Genomic DNA, 13,356 nt, shown 5'->3' with positions numbered 1-13,356 from the left:
TTCTTTCTTAAGGGCATGGCAACTGTTAGGGAGACTCTCATAACCAACGAGAAGGTACTCCCCGGTATGAAGCGGAGAGGGGAAGGTGACCTCCTTCAATCAAGCAGCTGCCTGAGAAGCAGCTACAGGAAGACCCTGCACTTCATCTTCATTACCCAGAGGAATCAAGGGATGTCTGTATCTACTGCCCACGTCATTTATCAAACACAGCACAGGACTTGGCACCGCAGGCCCTTCTCGGGGCTCCACATGCAATGGAAACGTTGCGATGCTGGGTGCTGCTTCGTTGTGCCCGCGCGCTAGGCAGGGGGGGAAGCAATGCCCCGTGCCAAAAAGTTGGATGTCTGCAGCTTGCAGTTGCAGCTGGGAACTTTCACGCGGGCAAGGGAAATGGTTTGCTTTTTTGGTTCATTTTTTGAGCCCTTCTAGGACTAGGGGACGGGCAGGGCAGGGCAGGGCAGGACTCTGCGGCGCCTGGCTGCCCAGCTCCAGCAGCCGCGGCCGCTCAGGTTCCCGCCAGGCGAGCACGCAGCTGCACCAACCGCAGGGCTCCGCTCCGCTGGGGGAGCGCGGGAGCAGCAGCGCGCATGCGCAGCGGTCGGACGCGCATGCGCAGCGGGGCGGGTTGGTGGGATGGCGCGGCTGGGGCTGTTCCTGCTGCTACTCCACGTGCGCGCGGTGCGGGGCGTCCCGGGGCCCGCAGGTAAGGGCTGGGCCTCGGGGCCTCAAACCTAATCCAGGTCTTGAGAGACGACCCTCGTGCGAGTCCCTGAGTCACTTCATAATGGAGTCCAATTTTGGACCTTGACTCTTGACCCCAATTGGATTTTGAACTGATTTTGGCTTCCTATTAAAAAAAAAAAAAAATCACCTCAGAGAGTGCGAGCGAGTAGGCTGCACGAGGGACTTGCCCGTCTGTTCCCTGCCCCTGAGCACTGCAAGGGGTTCTGTAAGCCAGAGGGGGGAAATCTCTAAATTAGAGTAAACTATTAGTACTCAGTATTTTTTTGCCTGGCAGGTCAGGTGGGCAGTGCCAGAGCTGGCCAGGCATGGGAGGGGCCCATCCTGCTGTGTGCGGGGGTGCGCCCTGGTCCCAGTCCAGTTGTGTCGGGGAAGGGGGCATGTCTTGGGCCCAAGCCAGTGGTGTGGGCAGTGGGGAAGGAGGATGGCCTGGCTTGGACCCACTGTACAGGGTGCAGGGGCTTGCCCACCAGTTATTAAATGCCCAGATTTCTCTACCTGTGAGGGCTGAGTGGGATGAATTTGGCCTGCAGGCTGGAGGTTGAGCACCCAGGGACTCAACTATAAGCTTGCTACTTATGAACCCATTTCTTGCAGGAGAAATTTACCAGACCCATGGCATTACTCTATGTCTTGTTTTTATAACATAAACTGACATTTACTTTCATAGATTTCATAGACATTAGGGCTGGATGGGACCTCGAAAGATCATTGGGTCCAGCCCCCTGCCCAAGGGGCAGGAAGTGAGCTAGGATCATGGGATCCCAGCAAGATAAACATCCAAATGTTTCTTGAGTGTCCATAATAAGCGCTTGAACCACCTCTGGAGGAGTCTGTTCCGGGCCTTGGGGGGCTTGGACAGTAAAGAAGTTTTTTATATTCAGCCTAAAATGGTCTTGCAGGAGTTTGTGACCTCTGGTGAACAGGCGTTCCCCAGATCCTGATGCACATCCCTTATAGGCTGCCACCAAGTCACCCCTGAACCTGCACTTCTCCAGGCTGAAGAGACCCATAGCTCGCAGCCTCTCCTCGTGCTCTCTTGCCCCCTGCACACGTGTGTGGCTCTCCTCTGGACTCTTTTGAGCTTCTCCATGTCCTTCCTAAATTGTGGAGTCCAGAATTGGATGCAGTACTCCAGCTGTGGCCTCACCTAGGCTGAGGACACTGGGAGGATGACATCCTGGGTCTAGCTCGAGATGTATCAGTAGATGCAGTTTCAAGAGTTTTGTTTTTTTTCTCTCTTCCAAGGAATGGCGAGTAAAATACTGGGGTAGAAAATCACTGGATTATCTTTCTTGTTTAAAAATAAAGAAACTTTGTTTTTTTGACACATTGAACACAGTGTTGTATGATCCCGTGTTTGCACTGTACCCAATATGAAAGGTATCTCTGTCTTTGTAGGTTTCTGCATTCAACTGCACCATAAATATTAAATACTTATAACATCATTCTGTTCAGTTCTGGAATGGTGATTTTTTTCCTTCTTATATCATTGCAGTGGCAGTAATCTAGTTTTTGTCAAAATGATCACAGAGGAGGTTAGTGTCATTACTTGCCACCCTGGGCATGCCACGGGGCTGGGACTGTACTTTGCTTCCTGGAAGGCGTACCCTGCTTCCCAGCTGCTCCTGCTGGACACAGCCCCACTGCTTGGGCACCCTGTCCTGTCCGCCAGTGGAGGGTGCCTGATGGAGCAGGTGGATGGGGTCTCCATGGAGACTGGCTCAGGCCCCACTCAGGCAGGGCATGCTTGGCCAGGCAGATGAGAGGGGGCGATGGGCAGGGGGTGGTATCCAGGAGCGGGGCTGGGAGTGGGACTGTGGGGTGGCGACAGTATGGAGCTAAGGCAGAGCCATGATCCACTGCCTGCATGTCCCTGCAATGGGTGGCAGAGGTGTGTTAGGATCATGGTTCTGGCCCAGGAACTAGTCCTAGCTCCACATTGTCACTGCCCCACAATCCTGGCCCCCCCTGCCCATCCTGCTCCCAGAAGCTGTTCCCTGCTTACCCACGACCCCATCCCATCATTCTGGCTGAGTGTGCCCTGCCTGTGTCCTGGGCTGATCTCCATGGAGACCCTGGGATTGGCAAGTGGTGACAGTGTGGGACCAGGGCCTGAGGCAGAGCCCCTTAGTGAGTTTTGGTGAGCTGTTGTGGGGTGCAGAGGGAAGGTGCTGATCCGACCTGCAACAGCTCACCAAAACTCCCTAAATGGCCCTTGGGCCCACATAATTGCCCATCCATGCTGTAAACGTTTTAACGATGAGTCAACTGAAGTGAGGGTTAACTTAAATCTTTTACTCAGGTTGTTCCAGGATATTCTTATTCAGCTCTGGGGAGATAAAACACTTAATTTATAGTCCTCCAGCATCCCAGGGTATATGACTCCTAGCACTTCTACCTATTTCCACCCTCCAAACCTTGATTCCTTCCGCCACGCTGGGGGTTAAACTCTGATGGCTCCACTCTTCGCCCAGAGCCGCTACCATCATTGCAGTGAGACCTGGGTGAAGAAAGCTTCCCTGGGCCTCCCTAGTCTTGTTTTGCAGTGACTCTGCATTGAGTGGAGCCCCAAGGGTTAGCCTCTAGCAGCTCACCTCAGCATTAAGGCACCTTGGGGTCTCTTGAGATCCTTTCAAGGGTGTTATACAGTGTTAGCACTGTGAAGTTTACAAACATGATTCACAAGATAAATCCAGAGATTTCAAATATGAAGCCACTGTTTAACCATTGTGTTAGAAGCATTCTGCCCTGTTGGGGTCTTTCTAAATTCTTTGCAACAGAAGAATTGCTCTACTATTTTTCTATCATATAAAAACTGAGTGAAAAATAAGCTGGCATTTACTGTTGGGTACCTTGAGTCTACTGGGGGTGCCTCAAGTAGCACCTTGTCCAGAGTATTTAATTAGGGGGAGAGACTGAAAGCTGCTTGGAAGGCATGGGCAGGTGTTGCCCACACAGACAGCAAGACTAGCCCAGAAAGACAACAAGCACTAACCAAAGCCATGCTTGGCTGTGATGTGGAACTTGTTGTCCATGGATTGCAAAGCACTCTGCAAAGAAGGTCAAAATTGTCTCACATTGGGAAACAAGCAGAGTGGCTTCGCAACACCATGTGGCAGGTTATCAGCTTAGCTGAGGTCTTCTTAACTCATCTTTTCTGACTTACGGATCAGAACATGAGCTAACCAATACTGTTTCTTGCCTCTTTGGTTCCTGTCACTGCATGGACAATACAAGGCTGAGATGATGACATGGAAATCTTTTTCATTCCCTCCAGGCCACAGCTGAGGCACATGGTTGGATGTTTGCCCTCTTTCTGTCTATGCTGTATCTACTGTATGGATAAATTTAAGACTTCATTCTCTCGGGCATCTTTAACCAGCACTAAATCAATCAGAGAAAGAGCTGAGTCTCCCTGCTCCCTTCACCTCCCTTTTCTCCACCTCCAAGCTACATGCCATTCACCTCTCCCACCCTGGAGGAGCAAGAGAGCCCTGGCTCCTGTCCACATTCCTACTTCTCAGTGCTTTTGTGGCAAGTTACAGTTGTGCAGGTCTGAGATGGCATTGAACCTTGACCTGTGACTGTTCTGACTTTATGATGGAATAACATCTCACTGATTTAAAATGTTTTAAAGGTAACCTGTAACAGCACCATCATGAGCATGTCTCATTATAATGTGGGGTTATGCAGAAATGCTTGAACCAGCTTGAATGCCAGACTGTAAAGTCAGTTTAGGATAGTCTTGCACAAAGAATTATAATATCCTGCTTCTGGACAGAGTGCCAGGCTAACTTGGGGAGAATATTTTCACAACCAGAAATAGTTTAGGAGCAGATTCTTCCCCATTGTCTTTCTGTTTTACATTCATAGTTCTACGGAGCCCTTATTTATTTATTTATTTATAATAATTAGACATAAAAGTAATACATTTTGTAGTTGATCTGGAAATCATTTAGCATAATTTTCATGGTCTTTTTGTAGAGCCCTTCTCCCCCTTTGCTGCTGATTCGCTGAGGGGTGCTGGTGACCCCTCCCCTGACTACTGATTTGCCAAGTGGGCTGCCCATCATACAGCCCTATCCTTGCTGCTGATTGGCGGAGAGGGGCAGGGCGCGCATGACAGACAGCCCTCTTGGCCATTCAGCAGTGAGGGGTAGGGGGCGGCTGCTCCTCTTCATGCGGGAAGGTTCTCCCACTGCCTACTTTCTGTGGGCTGGAAGGCCAGGACGCAGTGGCCATGAGGACTGCTGGCTCCTGCTAGAGATCCAGGATTTTATTTTTAGTCGTGGCTATTCTGTGCCAAATTGCCATTTTTGTGGGGTTTGCAGAAACTGCTTTTTTGCAGCTTCCACAAAAAATGTGAAATCATGAATTGGGTACATCCCTACTCTTAGTACCCAGTCCAATTTTTATAATCTTAAGACTTGCATTGTCTTGCTCTTGAGAACCAGGCACTTGAAAAAAAATCTTTACAAACTATAATATACTATATTAACTCCTGTAAACTGAGGTACATGAGTTTTTACCTTGCAGCAATATACGATCATATTTGGTGCATTTGTCTCCTGATATGCTGAGCTAGACCTTGTTTGTGGAGTGTGATTTGAAAGTCAAAGCTAGAAAATACTATATATCAGTGGAGAACTAAACAAAACCTGAGCTCTGTTGGATCCCAGTCCAAAGACATGTATTGACTGGTACAGAAAGAGCAATGGATGTTTGTCTATTATGAAGCTCAACTGATGATATATAGTCATATTATGAAAGCAAAACAATTAGCCTTGCTCTGGATGTGTGTGTGTGTGACTCCCACGGAGAGCCCCTATTGTGTTGTGTCTGTACTTTAGGGAAGTGTTTCCATTGCTACCCCTTTGAGGAATCACAGGATGTGTTCTTTGCTATATGAAGACAGATCCCATTTCTACTTTTTGACCAATATAAACTGAGATTTCTTGAAGAGCTGAAGGGCAGTAGGGGAAGGGTCTGTCTATACCATGTCCCCAGTGTGGTTGGCCTGCCTCACTTGCTCACATGCTAAACCTGGTAATAAGTTAATGAGAGTATTCTGGGGCCATCTCCAGGGGCTTCTCTTAAACCTGCTGGACACTGATTTCTTGAGAGCAAGTGTGACAGAAAACACTTTGCCCCTCCTGAGGAAGCTTTACTGTCCCAGTTCTGGGCTTGGCATGGGTGGGTGAGTGGGGAACAGTTGAGAGCATTGCCCATGGAGTGTGTTAGTGATCCAGTGTAGATAGATGTACCATGAGTACAGAAGGCTGCTTCAAAACTCGTAGCCCTCACTATTAAGCGCATGGACTGGGATTATGCCCTTTGCAGGCACATGATGGGGGTGGAAAGCTATGCTGATTTGGAGATTTATAACAGGATATAAAGGCTTTCAGAATTAGAACTCCCCTCAGCTTGATGGCAGCTGCATATTTTTCGTTAGTTGGTTGTGATAAATACAGGCCCTCCCTCACCTGTTTTATTAACAGGATGCATATCACAAATCTCAATTGTTTATCAGCATTGCACTACTGATAATGAGATGCTTAAAGTCTCTGTTTCCCGAAATATTCAGTCTCGATTTAAATGTATTGATTAACATAATATTTAAATACTTAAGTGACTTAAGGGACATGGTATAGGCAGACCCTTCCCCTACATCCCTTCGGCTCTTTAAGAACTCTCAGTTTATATTGGTCAGAAAGTAGAAATGGGATCTGCCTTCATATAGCAAAGAACACATCCTGTGATCCCTCAAAGGGGTAGCAATGGAAACACTTCCCTAAAGTACAGATGCAACACAATAGGAGCTCCCCGTGGGAGTCACACACACACATGCAGATCAAGGCTAATTGTTTTGTTTTCATAATATGACTATATATCATCAGTTGAGCTTCATAATAGACAAACATTCATTACCAGTCAATACATGTCTTTGGACTGGGATCCAGTAGGGCTCAGGTTTTGTGTAATTTTGCTGTGACTTGAAACCTCTTAAATCTGATAGGTATCATGATGAAATACTTCCTGAATTACAAGTAATGGATGATTTGCAGTTTACAATTAACTCGCTTGGATACTGTGTAGAAAATCTCTCTGAAAAATAAGAGGCTAGAATGTGATTATAGACAGGCAAAATGACTACCAAAATGTCATACAAATATAGGATATAGCTTCAAGGTGACATTTACTTAATGTGCAGAAGAAAGCCATATTTTAAAAAGTGATCAGTAGTGTTAGATTTCTTCTTTCTGGCTGTTAAAGTTAAAAGACTGTAAAGGAACCTCCTTTTTCATAACAGTGATGGGTCTGTTCATATAGAGTCATAAGAAAGTAGGGCTGAAAGGGACCTCATAAGGTCATTTTGTTCAGCCCCCTGCTCAAGGCAGGACCGTCTCTGAATAAACCATCCCAGCCAAGTGTCTGTTTAACCTGCTTTTGAAAACTTCCAAGGATGGAGATTTCACAACCTTCCTAGGTAGTCTGTTCCAATGTTTGACCACGTTCATAGTCAGAAATGACTCTCCTAATCTCCAACCTCTATTTCCTCTGCTGCAGCTTGAGGCCATTTCTCATAATCCTGTCCCCTATAGCCACAGGGAAAAGCCCACCTTCATCCTCTCTCTAATTGCTCTCCAGGTACTTGAAGACTGTTATCAAATCCCTCCTCAGTCTTCTCTTCTTCAGACTAAATAACCCTAGTTCTTTTAGCTTTTCTTCATAAGTTTTGCTTCCCAGGCCCCTTATCATTTATGTTGCTCTGCATTGGACTTTTTCAAACTGTCCACATCGTCAAGTATGGGGCCCCAAACTGGACACAGTGCTCCAGGTGAGGCCCTTCCTGCTGAATAGAGCAGAAGAATAAATGTCATAGATTTCATAGACATTTGGGCTGGAAGGGACCTTCTGGGTCCAGCCTGTGTCCTAGGGGCAGGAAATCAGATGGGGCCAGATGATCCCAGCAACATAAGCATCCAGGCATTTTTTAAAAAGATCCAGAGTAGGTGCTTGCACCACTTCTGGAGGGAGGCTATTCCAAACTCTCAAGATACAGATGGTAAAGAAGTTTTTCCTTGTGTTCAGTCTAAAATGGTCTTTTAGTAGTTTGTAATGGTTAGACCTTGTCATCCCTTGGGGTGCCCTGGGGAACAGATGCTCTCCCGGTTCCTGATGCACACCCTGTATATACTTATAGGCTGCCACCAAGTCACCCCTGAGCCTTTTCTTCTCCAGGCTGGAGTCCCATGCCTCTCAGCCTCTCCTCATAAGGCCCACTCTCTTGACCTCTAATCATGCGCATGGCTCTCCTTTGGACTCTCTCAAGCTTCTCCATGTCCTTTCTAAAGTGTGGAGCCCAAAACTGGATGTAGTATTCCAGCTGTGGACTCACCAAGGCCAAGTAAAGTGGGAGGATGACTTAGGTCTTCCTTGAGATGCATCAGGAGATGCAAGCCAGAGTTTTATTGCTTTGCTGGCTGCAGCACCGCATTGGTGGCTTGTGTTCATGAATCACTTTCTTTGGTTTGCAAGTGACACTCCTGTCAATACGGCTCAGTATGCTGTTGTCTTTTTTTTGCAACAAGAGCACACTGTTGGCTAATACTCAGCTTGTGGTCTACTGCAACCCTTAGGTCCTTCTCTGCAGTACTGCAGCTTAGCCGGTCATTCCCCAGTCTGTATTTGTGTATGCAGTTATTCTGTCCCAAGTACAGGATTTTGCACTTGTCCTTACTGAATCTCAACTGATTGATTGCAGACCATTTCTCCAGTCTATTTCTCCAGTTTGTAAGCATCTGCTTCTCTATGTGAGCATCGTTATCAAAATGGTTAACTGAAAGCTGATTGGTGCTTGTACTGAAAGAGGCAGAAAGTACATACCTTGATTTTCAAATATCTGATAGAGCCAGAAGTGCCAGCAACTAGAAATCCTTCACTTGTATAAGCATCCTTACAAAATCATGGATGGAAAACAAATATAGAACATGAAGATGCCAAAATGAAATCACTGATCACAGCTGAGGGCTAAAAGCACATATTATATATAATTACACGTGGATGTGTTCAGACTTTCAGATATGCCCAACTCAGACTGGATCTTAGCAAATAACTTCAGGGTTTAGAGTTCAGACTAGAGGGTTGCATACTTTCTTGTTCTTGTGGGGTGAGCTTATTACACACACCAAGGGCTTCTAGTACATCTCCACTCTCCCCCACAAGTTTTGTATGTGCCACCCTCTCATGGTGATTCATAGCACCCCTCCATCTTTCCAGATGCTTTTGTTGTTTTTCAGCCAGAATGAATAGTGTAGTCTGATGCTTAGAATATTTCCTAAAAATTCTGAATTGTTTAGTTGCTGCCAATCCAGCAAGATAAATATTCTCATGTTGAGTATACTGCCTGGGTCAGATTTTCTAAAAGATATATCGAATGCCTAGATGCATCTTTAGGCACCTAAAAACCTTTAACAATCTGGCTCCTACTCTTTTTGTGGGCAATGGGAAGCATTGCTTTTATAAAGAATTCAGGATTTGACTTAATTTGATACAATCTTTCTATTTTCATAGTGCAAACCATAATTGAATGGGATCACAAATGGCCACTGAATGCACCACACAATAAGCAATAGTCCAGTAACTGTTTTCCACATTTTGTGGTCTCTCACTGTTTGGGTAAGAATGCCATATATCAGTTTTGTCCAGTTACGTATCAGACGCATACTCCCTATGGATACCCTCTGCTCATGGCACTGCTCTGACTGTTTTTCTTCTCTTCAACCCACGTGTCCTGCAAACTTCAGGTTTCTTCCTCTGATTGTCCTCATAATATCAGGTATGACTAGTTACACTGTAAATTGAAGCATTTACTTCCTCAGTACTCTGATGAGAAGCATAACATAGGAGTCTCATGTAGTGTTTCATTTCAAAGGCAGAATTCATAATTTTGTGTTTCTTTAACTTCTGTCTTCCATGTATATAGAAAAAATGTAAAGACACAACTTCAACAATTTAATTTTTCACATTACAGCAATGTTTTTGCTGCTTCATATACTTCTGAGTCTTGTTAAAACAGCAGTCTTAAGTTTAACTCTGTGTTCAGTCCCTAACTGATGTTTAGGATCCCCGCTAGGCATGCTACTCGGATATTTGAAGTGCTTAGCACAACTTGGTGTCTCTCTGGATTTCATTAGGAGTATCTTCACTCTTTCAACAGATTTAGGTATAACTGTTATCCTTATTCTTTTATTTGAGAGCTTTACATTTCATTTCTCTGCTTCCATCCTTATTCTTTCTGAAAATGTAGCTGAGCAATATCACCTGTGAAACAGAGATCTGTTTTTTTCCCTAATAACAGATACAGGTTCACACATAGTCTTTTCTCAGTGTCCCTTTTTAAGATTCCTTCTTGTTAACCATTGAATAAGTTAATGATAATATGCTGTCTGAGGCATTCTGACATCAGCTTTAATTATTTGGAGAAATACTGAAGTAATCATGCTTCCATAGAGAACTGACATTTTCACCAGCTGCAACCAGCTGCACTGTTGTCCAAAGAGGGTTATGCACTGCTCCGTGAAATGTCTTAGCAAAGCCATGGTGATTGTGCCTGTCATTCTCCAGTACTTTTCCTGCAACATACTGGTATATATACAATGAATTGTTTCCACCTCTGTTCCTCTTTGGGTCCTAAACTCAAATAGTTCTTCATGCAGAAAGTTCTGGGTTCAGTTCTCTACCAGATGATGCATGGCAGCATTTTGCTAGGATGTGTCAGTGGTGAAATTGTGCACTGATTGTGCATCTGCTTTTCACGTTCCCCACTTGTAGCCAAAACAACTCTGCCTGGTGAAGGCAAGTGATGCAGATTTTGGCTGTGAGGAGCAGTTGGTTCTGCAGACTCTATGAGGCACTGAAGAAGAGCTCCAGCCCTTTTAGGAGGTTGGGATATTATAGAAATGCAAGGAGTAAGGATTGAAAGAATACTGAATAGTTTTCCAGTCACAATGTTAAATGAAATTGAATTGGTTAGGGGCTTGATAAGACGTATGGATTGGTAATGAAATGTCAAATGCTCTCAGATAACTCTGTCACTAGTTAAGATCTGGCAGCACCTTGGTCTTCACAAGGGTAGGTTGGAACTTATGATGAAACATTTTATTTATAAAAATCTGGGTTTTGTTGAAACCAAAGCAGAAATATATCTGTCACTGAAGTTTTCAGATGGAAAGGTTTCTGAAGTCCTGGGGTGAGACAGACCTGAAGGAAAATCTTGATCTTTCTGACCTGAGTGGATGTTTCAGCAGAGCTCTATTTTTTTTGTAAAAATGTTTGAAAGGTTTTCTTTTGTTTTTAATGCAGCACAAAAAGAAATTTCAGAAGCTTAGCAGTTATTGTGAGAGGAAACTATCATTCTGTAGCCAAGTCTAGTCATAACCGAAAATTATTATCATCTCATGGCTGATGTGAAGTGGGTTGCTGGTCTAAGTCCAGTTCCTTGTGGCAGGTGTCCACATTTACAAAAAAACCAAAAAGTCACTGCAATTAATTCAGTAGTAGTCAGTCTTTATATGGAGGCCAAGGACTGAATAGGTATTGGAGATGAAACTAGATCCTCACATTTTGCAGTAGTTTTACAGGTGAAATGTTAAGAATATATTGGAGGTTTAGAGTGAGGAAGAGAGAGGTTGTAGAAGAAATCTTCCCAATTATTATTCTGTCCTTCACCACAACTACATTTGCTAATTAGGAAGGGGGGCAGTGCTAAAATGACTCACACTTGTGGAGGAGATTGATACTCTGCCAGTGCTCAGATATATTGTACAGGAAGCAGAGTAAATAGGAAAAATAGATCATTCAGATTGTTCAGAACATCTATTTGCAACAGGGAATATATTTCCCTGGTTTGGTGGTTTATTCAGACAGTTGCCTGAAGGATGGGAAAGAGTATATTTATATCTCTTTTTACTACAAGTTGGTTTATCTAAGTCAACAGCTGTTATATTAATTTTGCATGTTTTTTCAGAGAGACTGTCAAATATTTAAAAAAAAAACCCTAGAAAGCGTTATAGCAGGGGCAGGCAATTATTTTGGGTGGAGGGCCACTTACTGAGTTTTGGTAAGCCATCAAGGGCCACATGGCAGGCAGCCAGTGGTAGATAAATATTAATTTTCTAAATGTTTTAGGGGTCCCATGGGCCAGATAAAATGGCCTGGTGGGCCGCATTTTGCCCACCCCTGCGTTATAGAAACCAAAGCTATTTTTTAGAATAGAAACATGTACGTATGCACAAGCACGTGTGTTGGGGGAAGAAAGTGTTGTCTGTTTGCAACTAGGACAATATTTAAGATAAAACTATTCCTCATTCTGCAGCATAAACAGACCAAAGAATAGGTGCCACTAGCATTTTGACAGAGGTTTTCTCCTAGTACTGGAAGGTGTTTTCCCTTATTGTTTGAAGTAGATGAACAATATTGTAATAGTTACAGACACTTCAGTTATATATTAACAACATTTTGATAATTGTCATAATTGATAGCATTGACTTTTACAGAGTCAGTCAAGGATCATCATGTTTTTTACCATTTAGGGATGCACTGATAAAGATTTTTTGGGCAGATACCAGTGACTGATTACCAGCCATATCGGCCAGTACCAGTCCAGTTCACAATATGCAGCCCGGCAGCTTGGTGAGGAGCATCCGGCTGGTAAATCTGCTGGGGAGAAGGGGTGTGAGCAGGGGAGGGGCAGGGTAGGCGCTGCCCAGCTGGGATGGAGCAGGGTATGGGATAGAGCCACAGGTGGCTCATCTGGAGGGAGGGGACAGCTCCCGCTGCTGTGCTCACCCCAGGGGAGATGTGCGCTCCCCCCCTCCAATTTGTGTACAGCGTGAGGGCAGGCTGCCTGCTGTGGGCTTGGAGTGGGGGCTGGGCTGGGGCTGCGCTTGGGCCAGGTGTGGCAGGATGGGCAGTAGTGGTGCTGGGAGGGGTGGCTATGGGAGGGCTAGCACTACACCAAAATTCATTGTAACTGCTCCATAATCACCCTCCCAGTGCTGCTGCCTCTTGCCCCTCTCTTGCCCACCTCAAGCGCAGCCCCAGCCCAGCCTCGCCAGCAGGAAGAGGTTGGTGCCGCCCCTGCCCACAAGCCTGCAGTGGGCAGTCTGCCCTTGCTCCACGCGCAGATCCAGGAGCATGTGCCCCCATGCCTCCCCTGGAGGTGCACGCTGTGGCGGTAGTCATGCCCCCCCAGACAAGCCACTTGTGGCTCCATCCCATGCCCCACCCTGCCCCACCTTGGCTGGGCAGCACCTGCCCCAGCCCCAGTCCCACTCTCTCCCTCACCATGTGGGCCTTGAAATGCAGCCCCCATGCTCTTCTCCCTTCCCCTCCCCGTACTCCAAGCTGCCGGATTGCATTCCTGGCCATGTGCATGCTGCGGCTGCAGGCATGCACATGGCATTTATTAGCGACATCGGCCACATCAGCCAAAAAAAAGCCAATTACTGATAATGTCAGTATTGCTTTTATTGGTGCTGATATGATATGGACTGATATATCGGTGCACCTCTAGTTTCATCTGCCTTCTAACTTAGTGGCTGCATCTAC

The 13,356-nt window shown here is 45.6% G+C and overlaps 1 protein-coding gene across 1 annotated transcript in view; it reads left to right on the top strand.

The window, feature by feature from the left end:
* The first annotated feature begins 632 nt into the window (after window positions 1-632).
* LOC109310035 overlaps window positions 633-13,356 on the top strand; it is a 94,041-nt gene continuing 81,317 nt past the window's right edge. The window contains exon 1 of the mRNA XM_019534984.1: window positions 633-703. Coding sequence (XP_019390529.1) covers window positions 634-703 — 70 coding nt within the window. The 5' untranslated portion in view covers window position 633. The remainder of the gene's footprint in view (window positions 704-13,356) is intronic.

The sequence above is a fragment of the Crocodylus porosus genome, unplaced genomic scaffold (genome assembly GCF_001723895.1).
Source record: "Crocodylus porosus isolate Cpor-Errol unplaced genomic scaffold, CroPor_comp1, whole genome shotgun sequence".
NCBI classification, from domain to species: domain Eukaryota; kingdom Metazoa; phylum Chordata; order Crocodylia; family Crocodylidae; genus Crocodylus; species Crocodylus porosus.
This window is presented reverse-complemented; position numbering and strand designations above follow the sequence as displayed.